General features: G+C 40.2%; 1 protein-coding gene across 6 annotated transcripts in view; it reads right to left on the bottom strand.

The window, feature by feature from the left end:
• The window catches only part of PTPRO (protein tyrosine phosphatase receptor type O), a 1,018,456-nt gene that overhangs the window by 157,770 nt on the left and 839,450 nt on the right, over positions 1–21,236 (bottom strand). For 2 of the 6 annotated variants that reach the window (XM_086920999.1, XM_086920991.1), the window contains exons 17-18: positions 9,622–9,705; positions 1,989–2,024 (exon numbers count right to left, since the gene is read on the bottom strand). In XM_086920999.1, the coding sequence (XP_086777125.1) occupies positions 1,989–2,024; positions 9,622–9,705 (120 nt within the window). Of the gene's footprint in view, positions 1–1,952; positions 2,025–9,621; positions 9,706–21,236 lie in introns of all 6 variants that reach the window. The other 4 variants (XM_086920983.1, XM_086920973.1, XM_086921017.1 and 1 more) reach the window with 3 other exon arrangements.

The following is a 21,236-nucleotide window of genomic DNA, read 5'->3' on the forward strand; positions in this document are numbered from 1 at the left end:
GCTTCAAGCAGGCGCAGGGTTTTGATGCAGCATTGGCCTAAAAGTGCCTGCGTGAAATCTTGTTGATTTCACGCATGCACTTCTGCACCGGAACGCCCACCCTGCACCGGAACGCCCACATGTGGCGCAGGGCTTTACAACGTGACACATCTGCCTAGATGCGTCATGTTGTAAATGGGTCGCAGGGATGCGCCACATTTACGCCGCCATTGCGTGATGCAACAGCGGCTTAAACGTGGCGCAAGTCTGACATAAATCTGCCCCTAAGTCATTACACATGCTAAGGCCAGAGCTATTGGCTTTGCTAAGGTTTTTTTATAGATATAAGTGCGGTAAAAATCTTGCATATTTAACGCTGAGATTTGGGCTTTTTCTTTAGCATCAAACCTTCACAGAAAGGCTGCTGAATTAGTAAAAAATGCCACTTTTAAATACTGTTAAGATTTCAAGTTTCTACTAATTTCAGTGGAATTGGGTCTTAGAGATATTTACATAGCTTGTTTAATACTGATCTGTACATAGAGAGCAAAATATTTCTTGGGTATTTAAAACAAAAAAGTGGGAGCTGAATGAGATATGCTGATTTTGATTCTTAACAACACATGGCAATATTTAGCTTCATGAATTTTTGAGTTATATTGTTGCTTCTGAATAAATCTCATTGGTATATACTAAATCCATTGATCACACCCGGAAAGGACAGAGAGTGTTTACATGTCTCACTTAAGGGGACAAGGTGTTATATATTAGAGCTGTTTAGTAATACAAAGCATACTTTGTGGATATATCTGCTTGTAAATGTCTTTTGTTTCATTGCAATACAAATATGCATTGTTTGATAGCTACAGGAAATACCCACATCTGCAGCAGCCAGGTTGTAAGGCATTATAAATGCAATAATAAGATGGCGCTGTGAATGTGCACACATCCATGGCATCCACATTTGAATGCCTTTATAATGTTTTTATCAAATTCGTTGAAAGATGGACACCATGGATGCGTTCACATCCATAGTGGAAGTCTTTGAATATGAATTGTTAAAATAAAACAAACCATTCATAGGTACCCACTGCTTGTCTGTGTGCATACACACTCATACATGACCATATTGACATAATCACAAATATATTTTAAGATTGCTGACATTTTAGACTGGCCGCCCGCTGATACTACACTCAGTGGCAAAGTATCACAAAAAAATTTAAGAAAAATCGAGGAGGTTGCTAGGTGGGGAAAGTGACGGGAGGAAGAAAAATGGAATAAGGGAACAGCTAAAGAAATAGTCCCTTCCAAAAACAGCAAGCGTGATTTAGATCTTGGCGGATGGGTTACCCCGTCACAACAGTGAGAGACATTCCGTATGCAAAAATATAAATCCTAATACATCCTATGATATTGATATTTCGGCGGACGGGATATCTGTCACCGTCGTCATGGAGTAATTCGTCATCTAAGATCAAAATCAGGCCCAATGTCTTATGTCAGTACTGGAAGTATGCATCATCCAGCTAGGGCAATATGAGAACTAAATGCTCCGGGGTGAGGCAAACACAAGAAAAGGGAGAAATAGACAACAAAGTCATCAAATCATGAGCAAGGGATGGCTAAAACTCCTATCTAAGTGTATGCAATGTATTGAAGATTAAGGTCTTGCCAGCAGACAGCTAAAGCTTTCTGCAGCCAAGAATAAAAAAGATAAATAAAAACAATACTGCAAAAAGGAAATATATATGAAAAACATGGATACCAAATGTGATTGTGAACAACTATTAAACATTTGCTGGAAGTACAAGTCTTCTATCATTTGCCCAGAAAGTACCACACATTGTTCTGAAGTGAAATAGAGATTAGATCATGCAGATATTACTTTTCTCTCAAGAATGTAATTGAAAACAAGTCTTTGATAAAATACAAAACCACTTTCAACTAAAATTATTTGTATCATGATTGACCTGTAGATATTTTTTGAAATGTCATGAGACACATACTTGGTCAGCTTCCTCTTCTTCAAACCATTTTTATTCCTGGAAAAAAAGCAATTCAAGTATTAATCATTACTGCTGGCTACACATAATCGATGCCTTTGTTAAATAAAAAGACAAACATTTCAAATACTTTCAGATGCCATGCTGCAACTTTCACTGCTATATTTCTTTGCTAATAGGAAAGCATAAAAGTCTGAAATTGTCTCAGAAATTTATCAAATGTATTAAGAAATACTGAAGAAAGTCTTTTATACTTTGGAATTAAGATTTTTGAGTGCACTAAAAGTTCCTAGAAATGAATAGCAAATCAGTGTTGCGAGGACTCCCTTCAACCCTATTACCTGCTATTTAAATGGCTGAAATCACTTGGGCACTAATTTAGAGGTTGATGAAGCACCAGGTTTCCAACGACAAAACAAAAGCTGACTTCATAAGTAGAAATTTCAGACAGTCTATATTCCCCAAGCCATCCTGCCCTAGTTAGGGCGGTGGTCCCACCATACATTTTCTATTCAGGACCACAGGGAGTTTGCTATAGAAACCAAAACATCTTTGCAGAGTGGCCACAGTAAACATGGGTCTCTTACTGCAAAGCGTAAGTCCCTCCAGTGGAGCGGCAGCTGCAGTGGCCTTGCTGAGGGCACAGATAAATCCACATGCAGGTGGGCTCTCAGCGCAGAAGTGGAGGCATTAGCCTCCACTTTCCTGGTGCCCTCGGAGACAGTGACATATTAAGGATTTGTGGGGCCCCGGTCAAGATACATTTTGGGGCCCCCTGCTTGGAACTACTTTACATTTATTGCGCCCTTTCCATTATTCAAAATATCTTGTGATGGACAACGATATTGAAGTATATGTTAAAACTTTCATAAAGAGGTACACACAAAAACAGCTGAAAGCTCAAGCTGCCTGGTGTCCACGAGCCAAATAGGTCCAAAAGAAAGCTTGAACAAGCCTTGACAAAGCCATTACTTTTTGAGTTTCGCTCTAGATTTGTTTGCATGTAACACCAACATTTTATAAGGAATCAAGTATTTTACCAGCGTATTACTCCCACTGTCAGAAAGAATATGCTATGGGTGACTTTTTAGATAGTTAGAGGACTAGGGTGTAATATTAAAATAATACATATGCTTACAGCACTTGACATTGTAACTTTAGTTGCTGAATACATATAATCACAAACATAACACATTTTACATTCACATAGTGGTGGGTAAAAAATATATTTTTTGAAAGGAACTTACCTGAAGCTGCCGGCTGCCTCCAGTGTCGCACCTCAGTGTTCTTCCTAGTCTCAGCACACTGGGACAGCATCACAGACTCTCTGTACAATCCTCGTGCTTCTCTCATTCTATGCGAGTAGTTCTGGGATTGGCATGAGCGGTATGGTTTGGCGCTCCGCTCAGGACAGGGAGTCTGTGCTGTTTCTCCAACCCAGCTGTTCAATGCAGCCCGGTTGGAGAAACCTAAGCGCGCATGTGGACTTGGCTAGCCTAAGACGGCCGGCCAAACACACGTGTACACTTAGAAGTGCACAAACCAGTCCTCCTCCCCACTCCCATGACCCCGTACCCACCCCTCCCTTGGCACACTGGCTAAGCCAGCAGTTGAAAAATAAAAAGATGAAAGAATATTGTTTTATTTTTCACCTGCTGACTCTGAGCCAGTGGGCTGACGCTCCCTGCCATTGCAGAGGAGTTGCTCCTATTCACTACTGGCTGCAACAGTGAAGATCAAAATGCTGCTCTCAGGATTTTCACCAGTCCTTGGTTAAAATCTGGTAACGTTCTTCTAGTTTATCTTTGCCTACTTAAGTCACATTTCTCCTCTTTAAATGTGTGCACTTCTCTGGCTAGACTGATATCAATGACCCTTCTAAGTAAGAGAAATGGGATGGGGCAGGATACAGGAGATGGACAGTGACATAAAGAAAACAGTACAGATGGATACATGAAGTAGAGGTGGAGATGATCTAGAAAGATATGTGTATAAGAGAGAGAAAATAAACAGAGAAAGGTGATGAAGCCAGAGAGAAGGATAGAGAAATAAGAAGGAAGAAAATGTAGGTAAAGAAAGAGAGGTCCAGAAATAGGTAAGGTTTCAGAGTGCAATAGAGAGATTTATTTATTTATTTATTAATAGAGCGCAACATTCATCCGTAGGGATATTACGGCGCTAAGGAGAACACATACTAAGTGAGGGAGGGGTTCTGAGAGAGGGTTTGTTAAAACTGGGGATCTCTAGTTGACAATGGTATACACCTTTGACCAAATGCTTCCAAGTCGGTGAAAGGGGATTACACTACTGGATAACCCCTGCTCACCCCCATGGTAGCTTGGCACGAGCAGACCGGCTTATCTCAGAGGCAGTGTGTTAAGCATTTGTGAATACACATAGTAATACAGTGAAAACACTACTGATGGACACCACACAGGTTTTATAAAAATAAGTATCTTTTATATAGACTTAACAAAAGACCACAAACTACAAAAATCCACAATACTGTACTTAAAATAGACATTAACAGGCACATGCATCATTGTTGGCTTTTGCGATATCTTAATTGCGATTGTTAAGGAATCGCAATTAAGAAATCGCAAAAGCTTATGCATGAAGAAATCGCTGAAAAATTTGCGATTTCTTAAAATTCCTTAATTCCGACTCGCAAATTGTGAATCACAATTAAGGAATACCTCCCCATTCATTCCTATGGGCCTACAGGCCCATAGGAATGAATGGGAAGACATTCTCAATTTGCGATTAGCAATTAGCGAATCGCAAATTGAGAATGTGATTTCAAGGGTGCAGGGGTGTCCAAAGGACACCCTGTTGCACCCCTGAAATCAATCTGTGCACATATGTTGTGCACACACATGCCCTTTAGGGCATGTGTGTGCACAACATGAAACTTTGAAAAATGCACAAAAGTGCATTTTTCAAAGTTTTCGCAAATTACCATGAGGTTCAACCTCATGGTAATTTGCTCCCCCTAATTGCGAATTTGCAATTTTTTTAAGTTTCATGCATTGCATTTAAGGAATCGCAAAATGCGATTCCTTAAATGCAATCGCAATTTGAGAATTCGCAAATATTTGCGAATTCTCAAATTGCGAGGCCCTTCACCCTTCATGCATTCCAAAAGCAGATTTTGCGATCGCAAACGCCCGATTTTTGCGATTCGCACCATTTGCGATCGCAAAATCCTTTGATGCATGTGCCTGAAAAATGGTAGAAGTTACTTAATTCAAGTTGATGATGAATGCGACAAATTTCTCACAAAAGTACCTGGATGCATAACGCAAAACAAACAAAAGGTTCGCAGGAAGGGAGATGCGTCGGTTCCTTTCTTTGGGGAGATGATGAGTCGCGCCCCAATGCTTGCGCAGAGTAAGGGATGCGTCTTGGTCCTTACCAGAGAGGGGGTGATGCGTAGATTCTCGTGATGCGTTCCGGTTGCGATGCAACAAGATGGCGCCTCGATGCGATGTGACGATCCTGTGCGATGCGATAAGATGGCACCCTTGATGAGTGTCACCCCCACAGAGGTTGCCGGCGCATCACCGGAGAAGCGTGTCGCAGGGCTTGTCGTGGCTCAAGAGTCCATCGGGTTCCCCGCACGCATCATCTCCCCTGCGCTGCAGAAAGGAACCATCGCATCGCCTTCCCCAAAGCAAGGAACCGATGCATCACCTTCCCTGCGACCGTTTTGTTTGTTTTGCGTGACGCATCTAAGGTACTTTGAGAGTAAAGTGTCGCATTTACCCTTTACTTTTAACTAAGCTATTTCTACCATTTTAAAGTCATATTCTTGATATTGAACTGTGGATTTTTGTCATTAGGTCTTTGTTAAGTCTAGTAAATATTTCTTATTTTTTTAAACTGGTGTGATGCCCATTTGTAATGTTTTCACTGTATTACTGTATGTGCTCACAAATGCTTTACACACTGCCTCTAAGATAAGTCTTTCTGCTCGTGCCAAGCTACCAAGGGGGTGAGCAGGGGTTATTTTAGAAGTGTACCCCCCTTTCCTTGACTAGAAGCAAGGGTCCCTATTTAGACAAATGTGCAAACCATTGCCAACTAGAGACCACCATTTCTAACAAGTACCATTTTTCAGATTTTGGAATTTGTTCCCTAGTCTCGGGGCACATAGGTCCAGTCTATTGGAGATTTCTGCTAGGAGGTTTTCTGCTCTCATTTGTACAGACAATGGCATAGGGGCATTATTTCATACACAGAGAGAAGCAGAGGAGTACAGTACTCCAAGAGAGAGGCAATATAGAAAAAGAGGAAAATAAGAAAGAGGTGAATGCAGCAAGAGGTAGTGGAAGATAGAGGGACTTGATGAAAAACAAAGAGATATAAAGTAAAGAGAAAAATGAGAAGAGGTTTAAAAACACAGGTCAATTAAAGAGAGAAGTGGGGAAGAGTCAAGGACAGATTAAAAGAATGAATGAACAGAGTTTCAAGGAAACAATGGGAATTTGACCCTTTGCATTTAGAGTGAGTTAGGGCGAAGAACAGGATGTCTCACTGGTGGATCTCTCAGATGTGGGAGACGCTAGAACAAGAACAAGAGGCTATGACTATTTCTTTGGAAAAGGTGCCCAGTAGAGGTAACCCTGTATGTTGAATCGGGCAAAACATTCTTTGTAAGGACTAGGACAAGGAAGATTGAAGAACAGTAAATGCTGTGCTTCAGCTGCTAAGATACATTTTATCTTTAATAAAAAATTCTTGGTGGGAAATGTTAGCATGGTGAGTATAGAGCTAGATTTTTCATCCAATAGACTTTGCCTGCAGTCTTTTACATAACAATGTGTTTAAAACGGATGCATCCATGTCCAAATGCTACAATATTGCACTTGTGAGTTGTTCAAATTTTATAGATGGTCCCCTCTGTTAGGTGACCACTCAAAAAGATGTGTGCAAGATATGGGTCGCCTACTGAAATGCTGGTAGTTTTACCAACAATTCTTCATGAACTGATCGATTGTTTGTTAGATAGGTAACTGGAAGATCTGGCAATGTATTCAATAACGATCGATCGTTTTTTTACCATAGAACCACAAAGTACTGATATTTCCATCTCTTAATCTGGGATTTGTTTAATTCATAACAGATCTGAAAATTACTGTCTAGAACTAGTAGCCACAAGAATTAGAGATTTATTTTTAAACTTGTTAGGCTATTAGATCTTCCCATGTTATTAAAATGTCAGTAACATAAATTGCATGAGAAACAGGGAAGGACACTACTATATAATGAGTATGCATCTTAACTGTAAATCTTTTCAACTGCCCTCTCACTTCTTTGTAGAACATTGTGGGGCATATTCTCAAGCCCCTATCGCCACTGCAACGTCACTTTTAGTGACGTTGTTGTGGAGATAGGGGCTTAGCCCTATTCACAAGGCAGCGTTAAGCCGCGTTAAGTGGCTTACGATGCTTAATGCTGCCTTGTGAATAGGGCCCCCTTCACGCTGTTTTTAGCATGACAGGGGCGCGCAGTGGGTGTTGCAGTGGGTGTTCCACCGCAACACCCATTGAGTTTGACGCTACCTCCTGTTCAAAAGGGTAGCGTAAATAGGAGGTAGCGCCAAACTTAAGACCAGGAAAAATCTGGTCTTAAGGAGGGGAAACGAGGAGAAATGCTTTATTTCTCCTCGTTTTTTCTTTTTTCATGTGTACAGCCTTGTGCAGCACACATGGAAAAATCAAAATGCCATGGTTTGTTTATGTACAGGAAGGTGTCCCTTCCTGTACATAAACAAACCTTTTTTTAAATGCCGTTTTGTAACTTAAAGAAGAATCACACATGTAAGTTACAAACTGGCATTTAAGGTTTGTTTATGTACAGTAAGGGACACCTTCCTGTACATAAACAAAAATCCTGCTTGCAGACACCCTTGCACTCTGGTGCAAGGGTGCCTGCGTTGGCGCTAAGTTGTGAAACTTAGCGCCATTGCAGGTGGAAACGCGAGGCTGCACAATATCCTTAAGAATAGGGTGCAGCCTCGCGTTTCCAAAGTGGTGGAGAGAGGCGTTAAGACAAGAAGGCTAACGCCTCTCTCCGCCACTTCCTTGAGAATATGGCCCTGTGAGTCTCATGTTAGATACAAAAGGAATCGGCTCATATGGAATCAGGTACAGTAACGTCACAGAACTGTAAAGAACTAGAACTGGGAAAAGAGGAGAAAACAACGAAGTGCAAGGTGCACAGGTAAGAAAGTTGCAAGGTGGCTTTCTCCTCCACCTGCTGCCACTGAAACAGCCTAGAAGTGCCAAAATCGTTTCTTGAACCAATCACTGGGGACTCTACTTGTTTGTGGTCTGGAAGTTCAGCTCTTGTCGTCAAAAAAGAAGTTAAAAGGCTTCTGATGCATACAGCCAGATTCATCAATGTCCCGATTTGCGAGTCCTTAATAGCGATTATTAAGGAATCGCTATTATGGACTTGCAAATCGGGATTCATGTAAAAATCGCAAACAAATTGTGATTCCTACAGCCTCCTTATTTGCGATTAGCAAATTGCTAATCGCAAATAAGGATGCGATTTCAAGGGTGCCAGGGGTGTCCAAATGACACCCTGTAGCACCCCTGAAATGTCAATGTAGACTGATGTTGCGCACACACATGCCCACAGGACATGTGTGTGTGTAACATCCAACTTAGAAAAATGCACTAAAGTGCATTTTTCTAAGTTTTCGCTATTTACCACGAAGTCAGACTTTGCGGTAAATAGCGGCCAAAAATAGTGAATTCGCAATCTAAAAATGGTTAATGAAATGCATTTAAGGAATCTCAAATAGAGATTCCTTAAATGCAATTCCTCGCAATTTAGCGATTTCGCAATTAGCGATTTTTCCTTTGGGATGATGAATCCCAAATGCAAAAATTGCGCTTGCAAAGGGCCAGATTCTCAGAATCTGGCCCTTTGCGAGCCCATTTTTCTTTGATGAATCTATCTGATAGATTCCTTCCCTAGGAGTGCCAAATCATCTCAGCGTATCCAGCATTGTGTAGACCCCAGTCGATCTTGAAACTGCGATGCTAAACGATATAATGTTTACATATCGCACCATCCTTATTTCTCTCTGATTGTCATTTACTTTTCTCCTTTCCCGTTATGTATGACTCGATTGCTATTTACACAGCACTCAGATACCCGAACGAGTCCTGTTCGCGCTACATAAAACTCCGAAAATAAATAAATAGAAGCAGTGACCACAGACTTGTCCTCCATACCTTCCTCCCAAGTCGCCTCTGTCTCCTTGCTCTCCTTGTCCTTGCATAAATCTCGACATTATGTGAGTAACTTGCAAACTTACCTCATCATCCAAGAAAATACCTGCCTAATTTGTGGCAAGAAATATGAATATAGTTATTTAAATCTCATTAAGTAGATTCAAGCTTAATATAGCCAAGCCCGTATTTGCTAAATGGCAGAGTGGCAGCGCAAGCAGTTCCATGTGGAAAATTATTTTAGTTTTTTCATCATATGCAAGCGCTTAAAAGGATTTGTTCTAAAGAGTTAACATTTAGAAAAGCCTTTTGAGAAACAATCTAATGTCAGCAGTTACAAATTAAGCAGGAATTAGAAAAACAGTTGGGAAAATAGAAAAATAACTTACCAAGGGTTAATATAAAAAGCCAAAAGATAATCAGTCCAAAGACATGAAGGTAGTAGAGTTAGGAAAGCAAATATACTCCTACGCCTGTGAGTATTAATGTGTACAGACACAGAGATGAAAAATTAGGAACAGTTAGTAGTGCAAACACAGTAAGAGCAGTAAATTAGACAGACAATAATTGAACTAGACAGGCGCCCTACCACCCCATTTCAGTTATGTAATTTAAAATTGAGACAATATTACAGGTTGTATACAACAGGTACTCCTGATTGTTCTATCCATTCAGTTGTTATATGATGATACTATCTGTTCTGTGCATTTTCATTACTATAAACATTATTAATTTTATAACAGTATTCTACATCTCTGTTTTTATAACTATTTTTCCTTTTATTAATGATCAATAATTTTGGACTTTACAGCGACAAGAAAGTGACAAAGGTGAACTGTATGATTACTATTATTGGACCCATTATCACTTATCTCTTCATTTTACTCATTGTCATTAGCCAATCAAACTAAGAACTGCAGAGCGTTGATACCACTCAGGGACATATATTAAATAAAGACATTACATAAATAACACTAATTAAATAACTAACTAAATAAAGTAATTAAATTAATAAATGAACAGCAAGGACAAACGGAGCCATTACATGTGAATAATTAACAAAGAAACAGGTATGACGTTGCATCTAGGAAGTTGAAATAAATTACATTGATATTAGAAAATGAGGGATATGTGACAGAATGCAACAGGTGTAATGTTTTTGCAGGACAGTGAGCTGAATTACAACTATCCCATGACTTTTGTTGGTTATGCCTATTATATAAAACAAATGTCCAGTACACACAATACATTTTGTAAATAGCAGCCTCTAGAATCAATGACCTGGTAACACTCCTATGCACTTGTGGTTTTGCAGGCATCGAATTCCTCTGTGTGCTCTTGCACCCTTGTTTTGCATGGATAAGATATTTTCTTTTCTGCATCATGTTTTATAATTATTGATAATAATAATGTGAATTGTCTTTCTGTAGAATCATGATTAAATTCTACATACATATTAATAAAGTAACAATAAACACACATTCTAATAGACTGCTTCTGCTAATTTTCAATTTGTTTCATGATAAACTTAAAAAAGTCATACAAAGAATAGTTTAGTTAAAAGCACTATGTTAAATTGTGTGTTCGATTGCAGGCACCCTTCATTTTTTACAGTCGCAGTCCAACATCATGCAAAGTCCAAAATTACATGTCCGTGAGTATCATCCTATATGCTTTATTACAAGATGAAATAATGTATCCAATTAGTACAACTATGTAAAACATGCTGAGTGAAACATTTTCAGTAGTAGTTATCCCCATGGTGAAACAGCCATTACAAGGCAGCTGTTACCACACATAACCATTACTTTTTTGTTTTTGTTTTTTGTTTTTTGTTTTTACAAAGCAGCTGTTACACCACAGACACTGTTACCACGCATAACCAATACCATGCAGGATTTTACAATGCATATGCCTTTACCATGCATGCCTTTACAACGATTTTTGTGTTTATATATATATATATATATATATATATATATATATATACATACATATATATACGTATATATATATATATATATATATATATATATATATATATATATATATATATATATATATATATATATATATATATATTCACGTATGCTTAATGTGAAGCTAAACCCGTTTAATCAACATGAGCTTCAGACCCCTAAGGACACTGTTAAGCCAATATACAACGAGGCGATAGCGTTACTGTGAATAAATTGAACGCTAGCTCTATTGATAGCACGAGCACACAGCTAATGAAAGTGTATGCCTGACCGCGGATTCGAGGCTGCTAAGCTGCCGCGCAAAACAGAAACCTTTAATTTATTTATTTACTTTAAAATCACGGATGTTTAAGTATAATTATATTATTTAAACAGAGCAGCAAAATGTTTTGATTATCCTCGCAATTCATAATGTATAATGTGAATAGCAAGGCAAGGGTGCATTTTGGGACATGAGATACAATGTTTTATAAAATGCTCCGTGAATAGCGCTCGTCCAACTCATAATACGAATAACACTGACAGATAAAAACATTTAATAATTGTATCATGATTAATGCATACTAGAGCTCAGTAATCTCAAATAAGGCGCAGTACATAGCTCCAGACATATGATGTGTTGGTAGTCTGTTGGCTATGTTTATCATGCAATTAAGTCATGTGATTTTCTTTAAATGTATGGATGTAACTGACCAATGTACTCGTGACAAAGGGAAGGCTTTTCCCGAAACGCATAGAGTGGGATGTGAAATAAATCCAGTTTTGCATACAACTGAGGCTTGGACATCGTTCTTTGACTAGTGGACGAAAAGTTGGAATATATATATATATATATATGTATAGATATATATATATATATATATATATATATATATATATATACATACATACATATATATATATATATATATATATATATATATATATATATATATATATATATATATATATATATATATATATATATATATATATATATATATATATATATATATATGTATGTCAAGCGTTACAATGGAATGTGTAGTTCCTTCATACATCCATCCTCACAAGCTTCTCATTTATTTCCAATTTAGGAAACAGTGAAATAAAATAGTTCAATGAGATCTGACATGGGTGTCACCAAACCAGCGGAATGCCAGATAGCTTTCCTGACAGGTGAAGACTTTGAAACCATGCTTAACTTCAGAATCTAAAAGCTCACAATAGTTTGCATGGATAGGGATAGCTGCAAAACTCCTACTTGTGGAAGGAATGGAACAGAACTATGTAGACCTTGCGTGTAGCCTTTTCTCTTACACTCTCTCACTTCTGACTCCTACCTATTCCATGCTTGTAGTTAAATTATCATAATCAGCCATTAAAGAAGCACTGGCAAAGGCAATAGGTCTGGTGTTAACTGCCTGCATTTTGGCTTTGTCAATGCTCGTTTCCTTTTGTCATGGTTCTTGTATAACCTAATGCTGGTGGAGCTGCCAGAGCCATGGCAATTAGAAAAAACATTGACTAAACACAAAAATATGTTTTGGCCTCAAAAAACATGCAATGCTTTAGTACTCCCTGGCAATGAAGGGAAATCCTTGGTGTGGCTGTCCTCCATGTGAAAGAGCAGAATGCCGTTACTCACAGTAAACCTATCCAGCAGTTGAAGTGGACTTTCTCACTGTCCCATGCTGTATGATGTAGTGGGTGGAAGAAAAGTGTGGATAATACAACACAGACTAATGGATGAAGAGAGCTGGATGAAAGCCCCTATAAGTAAGCATATCATATAAGTATTCCTTTAGTAAAATTGAATGGTCTGATGCAATTCTAGACTCCTTCAATACTTCCTAAGGCATGTCATAATAACTCAACGTTTTCTGTGAATAGCTAAGAGTTATCCTGCTCTGAAAATAATTGGTTACGGTAGGCTGTCTCTCTGTATCGATCTTCAAGAACACATTTGTTTCTGGCTAATGCAGTCACTAAAAATGCTTTTGGAGATCTTTCATGTGTATGTCCTCTTGTGAAATATTGTAATTTCGAGTGGGACCTTAGCACTTTTCTAGTGGGACTGGTAGTCTCAACTTTTGGAGCCATTGCTTCATGTGTGTAGAAATGCTCCCCTTAGAGGACTGCTTTTCTTGTAACTCCTGAACTAGAATGGTCCCTAAGAATTGAATCCCTTGTACTATAAGCTGAAGTCGATACTTATTATGCTTCTTTTTTTGTTTTCAATATCAAACTGATTTACGTTAGATTTGTGAGCTTTCTCTCGGGTTTCTGTTCACAGAACAATATGTATTGATTATGAAAGACACCCTTCAAAACATATTGGCTTCATACACAAAAAAACTAATATCTACAGAGCCCATCACAGTTTCTTCCCTGCAACACTGAATATATTTGGAAGAAATTGGTTTATTGGTTGAGGGGGCTGTAATCCCCAATCAGGTAACAGCCACAATCCTTGTCAGTGTAAAACACAAGAGTCACTAAATTAAGCTGTGTTTAGCCCTCTGGCAGATTGCCAAAAAGCAGTAAGTTTGAACTTACAGGCAATTTGTAAAGTATGTATGCAGCACACAAACAACTAATAAAGTGAAAACACAACACAAAGTAATTATGCCAGAATGACCAAAATCCAATCATTAGAACCAGAGATATGCAATTTAAAGTTTTTAGTGAAAATAGCACCTAAAAACACAAAGGGCCACTCGCGATTATCTGGTCTTACAAGACCGGGGGAAATTCACAAGTTCAGGTTGACTGCACGAATCAGGGACAAGGTTAGTCCCGCTGAAGAAGTTGCCTTCGTCACATGTGAAGAGTACATTTGCGGTGGAGGAAGCGGAGAGGAGTAGGAAATGCATTGTGGATGGTCATCACTCTAATGCGAAGAACATGCCAGGTGTCGTGGGCTACCGCCCTTGTAGCGCAAAGAGCACATCAGGTGTCGCAGGCCATCATTGCTGTAGGCTCTTGTTGGCAGTCAATGCAAGCTGTAGTTGTTGCAAAAAGTGCACAACTTACTTTGCAGGTCATCTCTGGCAGTCGCTGTTGCACGAAGAGCAGGCCTGACCAGAGCTTCTCATTGGGGGTCATCAAGGATGGCAGAGTCTCGGTAAGAAGGGGCCCGTTTGTGGTTAAGAAGAGCCCAAACTTCAGGATTTCGCAATTTCTTCTCCAGAGTTTCCCAAAGTTATTCCAGCCAAGGCTTCAAGATCGGGGGCACCTTTTTGGGATTAGGAACTCTCTCCAACAGAGGCCAGCAAGCCTCAGGAAGGTCCAGTGCACCAGGTTAGCTGGGCAGTGGCAAAGAGCTCATTTGAACTTCTATGTCCCTGTAGCTCACACAGGTCAGTCAATTGACCCCTGGAGTCATTCAGGTAAGCTGTCCTCATTCCTAGAGAGCAAGGCAGGCCTCAGCCAGGGGGCAGGCCTATGGCAACAGGGATGTCCTTCTTCTGTAATGTTGACAGGTCCAGTAGTATTCTGAACAATGGCTCAGGAGGTTTAGCCTTTGCATGGGCTGGATTCCCTATACTACCCTCACCTCTGGTACTGGAAAGGTCTTCTATTTCCCCTGCCAAGACATCAATCTGTCTGAGGGTACAAATGACAGGGCAGACCTGGTGTCAGACCCATTTGTATGTAGTGGAGGCAACGCCCTTAGAAATAAAAATGGGGCTGAATACAGACCCTCGCAGTCCTACTGCCTGGATGGCCCATCCTGTCCACACCTAAGACTCCTTTGTGTTACTGTCTGGAAGCAATCCACAGACTCCAACAGTAGAGCCATTCAGTGGCACGTTAGCCAGGACACTGGTAGTAGGCACATATAGTTATGAGAAGAAAATGTCAACTTTCTAAATTGGCATTTTTAGAATTGTGACTTACAATCTCACTTCGCCATTTAAGAGTAGTTTAAATTACAAATAATTTCAATTTAAACATCATCTCACTATGTGCTCCCAATCCAAAGTTATCACTCATTAAGTGTAATAAGGTAACCCAGTATTAGTCAGTGGGAGAGATAGGCTTTACAACAGACAAAATGGCTTTAGGAGTTTTTTAACTGCTAGGACATAAAAAAACGTAACACATGTCCTACATTTTAAATACAATGCCCCCTGCCCTATAAGTCCTTAGGGCCTACCTTAGGTGTGACTTATAAGTATTAAAAAAGAAGGTTTAGGCCTGGCAGAAGGGTTATTTTGCATGCCAAAATAGCAGTTTAAAACTGAACTGCAGGCTGCAGCAGCAGGCCTGTGACATGTTTCAAAAAGCTAATTTAGTGGGTGGCACGTCGAGTGGTACAGGCCCACTAATAGCATTTGATTGATTTACAGGCCCTGGCACCATGTAATAGCATTTAATTTAATAGGGACTGACAAGTAAATTAAATGTGCCAATTAGGTGTAAACCAATTTTACCACGTGTGAGGGAGAGAGAGCACAAGCAATTTAGAACTAGTTAGCAGCAGTAAAGTTCACAGAGACCTAAGGCCAACAAAAATGAATTCAGCAAAACAGCAGGAGTGAAGACAAAAGGTTTGGGGGAATACGATGGCAAGAATGCTAGGTCTAACAACATTTTTCGTTGTGAATATATTAAACTGTCATGCTCTGGCTAGCCAACCACAGGAATACAATACAGTTTGCATTTTGCTTTGGATAGGAGCTGTTAAATTCCTTGGAAGGCAGCAGAAAAGTGAATCCAATCCAATCTTTTTATCTAAAGAAATCAGTTATAAATGGCCTCATCCAATTCACCAAGTAATCCACAATACTCAGCAATGGATTATATTAGCAGTTTTTATTATTTCCAACATGCCATCCTTATTGTTGCAATTTCAGATAATTATTCAATAAAGATGCAACATCGTATAAGGTTTCCAGTCTCATTTTCAACATAATAAGATAAAATATGTTTGCAAGCAGCAATAAGTAGATACAATATGTTTACAAGCAGCAATAAACTATTGAAAAATTAAATGGTTGCTGTAGGGATAATAGCGGTTTCTAAAACTACTAGTGGGTGAGTGATGGTTTAAGGCAGTTCAGTCGCAATCTATCTATAATATAGAAGGCGAGCCCTCCGCTGTACAGTCATGTCAGTGTGTGTGATGGCGGTTACTGTCTGGAGCATTTTACAAACTTCTATAACATCAATAATGTCAGTCAGTCAGTCAGTCAATGTAAATGTATTTGGCACAGGGCCATAAAAGATACAAACAAACAATTCATACAAATACATTGTAGTTAAAACAATAAAAATGAATAAACACCTTAAAGATAAAAGAATAAAGCCTTTAAAATATTTACTAAAACTGCAATGGTCAGTACTCACAGACTACATGAGCAAGTGACCGACAAACAAAGGGGCACACAGTGAACACACATTACTTACTGTTACTAATACTTAGAGTAATGTCAGTCATTTCTTGCCTTCCTCATTCTGGCACATCTGTCCTACATTGCCATGGGTGGCGGATGCCGAACTAGTCTCTCATCACAGAATTATTGTCAACATATCCGGTATTTGTATGAGTGGGCTTCTCAATATTTTTGAAGGAACTGGCATTCCCAAACCGCATAGAAGAGCCCAGCATCAACCTCCCACACCTGGGGTACCCACTGTCAAGCCCAGCATGTGCCACTTTCTCTTTTCTCAAGGGCAGGTAAGTCTAGTGGAGAAAATTAAATTGAATACATGTGAATCGGGCACTACCTGATAATATTGTATTGTATACTGGTCCAGTCTTCCTCTGACCTCTCCTGCCCAGTGGCAAACACTGGAATAGAAGAAGAGCTTGGTAGAGGGGTATTGCCTCCCTAGAAGCACACTATGTGATGAGGGAATTTTCAAGACCTCTTGCTCTCACAACACTACCATGCACTTAGAACTGACCTCTATGAAAAACAAATGTCTCTCTATTTTCCGCATACATGTGCAGAACATTTGCCACGTACAGAGGTCTCCCACTTGCATCAGTCTGGCTCTTGCCTATTCATCAATGTTTATCCTGCATGTTATCTCATTAAACCCTGGGATCACAAGGCTAGATCTGGTTCCTAAGCCATTTACTATTTCATTCTCTTCAGGGAGCACTTCCAGCAGTACTTTGCTTTAGATTAGAGAGAGGGATCATATCCCCAATTCACACCATATCAATTACACCAGTGGGAGAGGTCCAATGCCCTCCTGTTAAAGACATGAGTGTCTGGCGCCATCCATCAATCTGCTCAATGCAATTGCACTACAATATAATAGAACTCAAAATCTAGCCAACCCAGAACTCCCTTGACTAGCTAAGGCTGTACTTTCGCCAGTGCCATTCTGTATCTATTTATTGGTCAGACTTAACAATAATGTCTGTAGATCTGTAATGAACCACAACACACAATTAGAATATTCGCAAAATAGTGCTCTACTTAGGACAATGTAACTAATTTGCAGAGGGCTATACTACCATTGTGTGATAGCTGTAGTTTTCACCATTGACCTCAGCCAAAAATGCGTATCCCATGATGCCATCCAGTAAATCATACATGTCACTGGATACGCCGACACCCAGATACTTGTGAGTATTGGGAGCCCACTTCAATGGGTTACTTGAACCATTTGGCAAGCCATGGGTTTTGCCACTAGGGCAAATGGTAAATGTTATAGCTGGCATCCCTGGTGAGTGCCCCTTCTCACTCGCCATTGCTTCGAGGCAATGTCTTCTGGTCAAATCTGACAGTTGGGTAGGTATAGATGAGTCTTACCCAGCTTAGAAGTTCTAGCCCAAAGGTTATACATTTGAACGTCTGATACAAATAATTACACCTCAAGGAGCCAAATGCATTTTTGATATTTAGTGAAGCAACAGAGGAACCATTCAGATACTGGTACAGCCTTCGTCATGTGTAAAAACCAACAGAGATTTGGTGAGTTTCCCATGCTCAGACAGAAGTTTGCATGTCCACATTTTGCTAAAGGCTTTTGGACAACATTAAGCATGGATAAAGGCCTGCATGAGGCCCTGCCAGCCAATTCTGATCTAATTTTGGTGCTATCACTATGCCTTGGGATGTGTAAAGTGCATGACTATCCATAGGCGCCCTAGTGCTGACATCCACTAACACTACCTGAAAACAAATGCTCACCGGAGCATCATGATAGGCAGGGAGGCTAAATTCCAAAGGGCCAGGTTTTCAGATACTTCCTGAACGTAGGTTTATTGTCCATCAGGCATAGGCTACTTGTCAGGGAGTTCCATGTTTTAGGAACAAGATAGGAACAACCACTGCATCTCATCCTGCGAATTTGAGGAACACTCATTAGCCGACCTCAGAGTCCTCCCTGGTATGTACAGCTGCAGTACACTGAGCCTTAAACTTCACCCGTTGTTCAATTCAAGAGGCGTGGCACTGCATTTTGTATAACTTGTAGACTTTTGCTTACATATTGTGGTACACTCAGGCACGGTGAGTTTTGATAGTCAAGGCACAGTAGTACCAGAGCTTGTACAACAAGCCTTCTAGAAAGAAGGGGAAGCAGATCTAACATTTTCCAAAGCATTCAGAAGGCCATAGCAGCTGGGCGAGTTTCCTCGCTTGAGATTCCACTGAAAAGGTGCTGCTCAGCCACACCCCCAAGTTCTTTATAGGGGTTTTAGGGGAGGTGGCCATTCCTAAACAGTCAGGCCAGCCTGATAGAAGCTGGATGTTGAGATTGTTGCCCATCAGCATGGCCTCTGTTTTGTCTCCATTAGGCATAAGGCAGCAACTGGCAATCCAGCTGACTACTTTCTTCAGTCATGGACCAAGTAGTTGGGAATTTGGCCTGTGCTCAGGTGAGCTGGAGAACACTAATTGGGTGTTGCCTGTGTAAGATATGATCGACGTTCCAAATGATCGAATGATCTCAGCGAGAGGGCGCATATAGAAATTAAAGAGCGTTGCACTAAGTGCTAATATTTGGGGCATTCTGCATTTCACAGAGAAGGTGTCAGAATAACATGTTTTGTCAAACACCTGTAAAGTCCTGTCCCTGAGAAATTACGTAAATGTTTTAGAGCACTGTCTGTTAGTCCGACATTGGTAGTTCTCTGGGCAAGGATTCCGTGATCTACTGTGTTGAACAAAGTGCTAAGATCCCTGAGTATGATGGCTGCAGAGCCTCCAAGATCCTGCCGCATCTTGACCTCTTGAACTACTGCCAGAAGCACTGTTTCAATATTGTGTAGTCAAAATCCTGTCTGAGTGGGATGCAGGATACTATTGGTTTCCAAGAACAGAGACAGGTGTTGGTTAAAATGTTTCTCCAATATCTTGCCAACTCCAAGTATTAAAGAAATGGCCCTAAAACATAGTGGGTCCAAGTTAGTTTTTTATAAGGTTTTTACTAATGTGTTTTTCCATGCAGGATGAACTAGACCACTTGCCAATGACAGATTAAGTAGGCCCAGCAAGACCGTGAAGATTTATTCAGATCCTTGTACCAGGATATGAGAAAGGGCAAGGTCGAGGGGGTAGCATGACTTCACCTTGCTATGAAGCACTTAAAGAAGGTCTGGTGTAATATCTGGAAAGGTTGATAGACAAATCCGCGAATTGCCTTTAGCTACCCCACTTCCAGCAGAATCTGGCTCCCAGTTAAATTTCTTGGAAGGAAGAGTAGATGTCTGCGATTTGTTTGTGAAAGAAATACGCTAGGCCATTACAGTGGGCGACAGTAGGCTCTGGGAGTGAGCTGTCTGGGTTAGGCTTGGTCAGTAATTTAACAATGTACAATATTTCCTGAGGGGAATTTGAAGCCCTGTTGATTTTGGATGCGTAATATGAGTTGTGGGAGGAAGTCTATTTGCTACTTGCACTGAGCCATAAACCTCCAGAAACCTGGAGGCTAGCAATGATAAAGACAACATAGAAACAGGAAATGTACCTCTAGTCATGAAACCAATTGGTTTCTACCAATTGACTGATTGGTTCCTACCGTCCTATGTTATAAAATAAATTTTCAGTACTGACCTCTGATCCTTAGAGAGCCTGACCAGCAAAGAATTTGAACAATGTAAATTGTTGTGCAATATGTAGCAAACATATCATGTTTGGCAGTCAGTATGTGATGCACTTCCCCATCGTCATCTCATAAGGCAGTTATAGATACTTGCTGTACTTCGCACATTACTAGGTTTGTCAGGATTCTGTCTGGCCTACCTCTCTTAAAGTGTTGAATGGCCATGAATTCACTGAAACCCAGGCATTGCCGTCTGTACGGGATCTTCTCATACTGAAATTTCATAGGTATGAGAGAAGTCCCACTGTCGCACTCAACCACAACCTGTCTTTCCAAGGACAACATAGGACGCTCAATCTCTCTCACTTCCCTACCAATTGTGAATGAATACCTATCGATGTTCTGATATGCAAACCTCCAAGCATCACCTTCAAAGCTTCCCACTACATCTCATTGTTCTCTTCTTCTATTAAATGATTGAGTCCCTCAGTGTGTTTCAGATGACGGTATCTTGCAATGCTGTCACCTGCAATCTCCATTTGTGGATACACATGGGTTACCTAACCCACTCCAATGTTAGTATTTTAGTCGGAAGGGGTTTACAAAGATATTCAGCAATCGCCACCTTTCCCGGCAGTTAGTGTTAGGACAGGAATTTGTCTAGGTTGTGTACAGGCAATCTAATGGGAAATCATTGTTTTCTTATAAGGACGGGTATGCTGTTCATCAAATGTCATCGGTCCCCCAATTAAGCATCAACTGTTTGTCTGCAGTGGCTTTTTCTAGCTAGGCGTATGTTGTAGGAGTTGATGTGGGCTATCTATAGTACTGCTCAGTAGGCCAATTAGTATTGCCATTGTTACCTTTGCTCTCCATTGTCTGGGGCTCACTCTAGGCCTATTAAAGGGGGTAAACGGCCCTCCTCAATTCAAAATGTCCTTCAACCCCATGCACTCTAGGCGACCATGCCACCATCAGGCCCACTGGTCACCATGGTCCCTGGCACCGGCTCCACAACAGCATCAGATGCCCCC

The sequence above is a fragment of the Lissotriton vulgaris genome, chromosome 1_1 (assembly GCF_964263255.1).
Source record: "Lissotriton vulgaris chromosome 1_1, aLisVul1.2, whole genome shotgun sequence".
NCBI lineage: Eukaryota > Metazoa > Chordata > Amphibia > Caudata > Salamandridae > Lissotriton > Lissotriton vulgaris.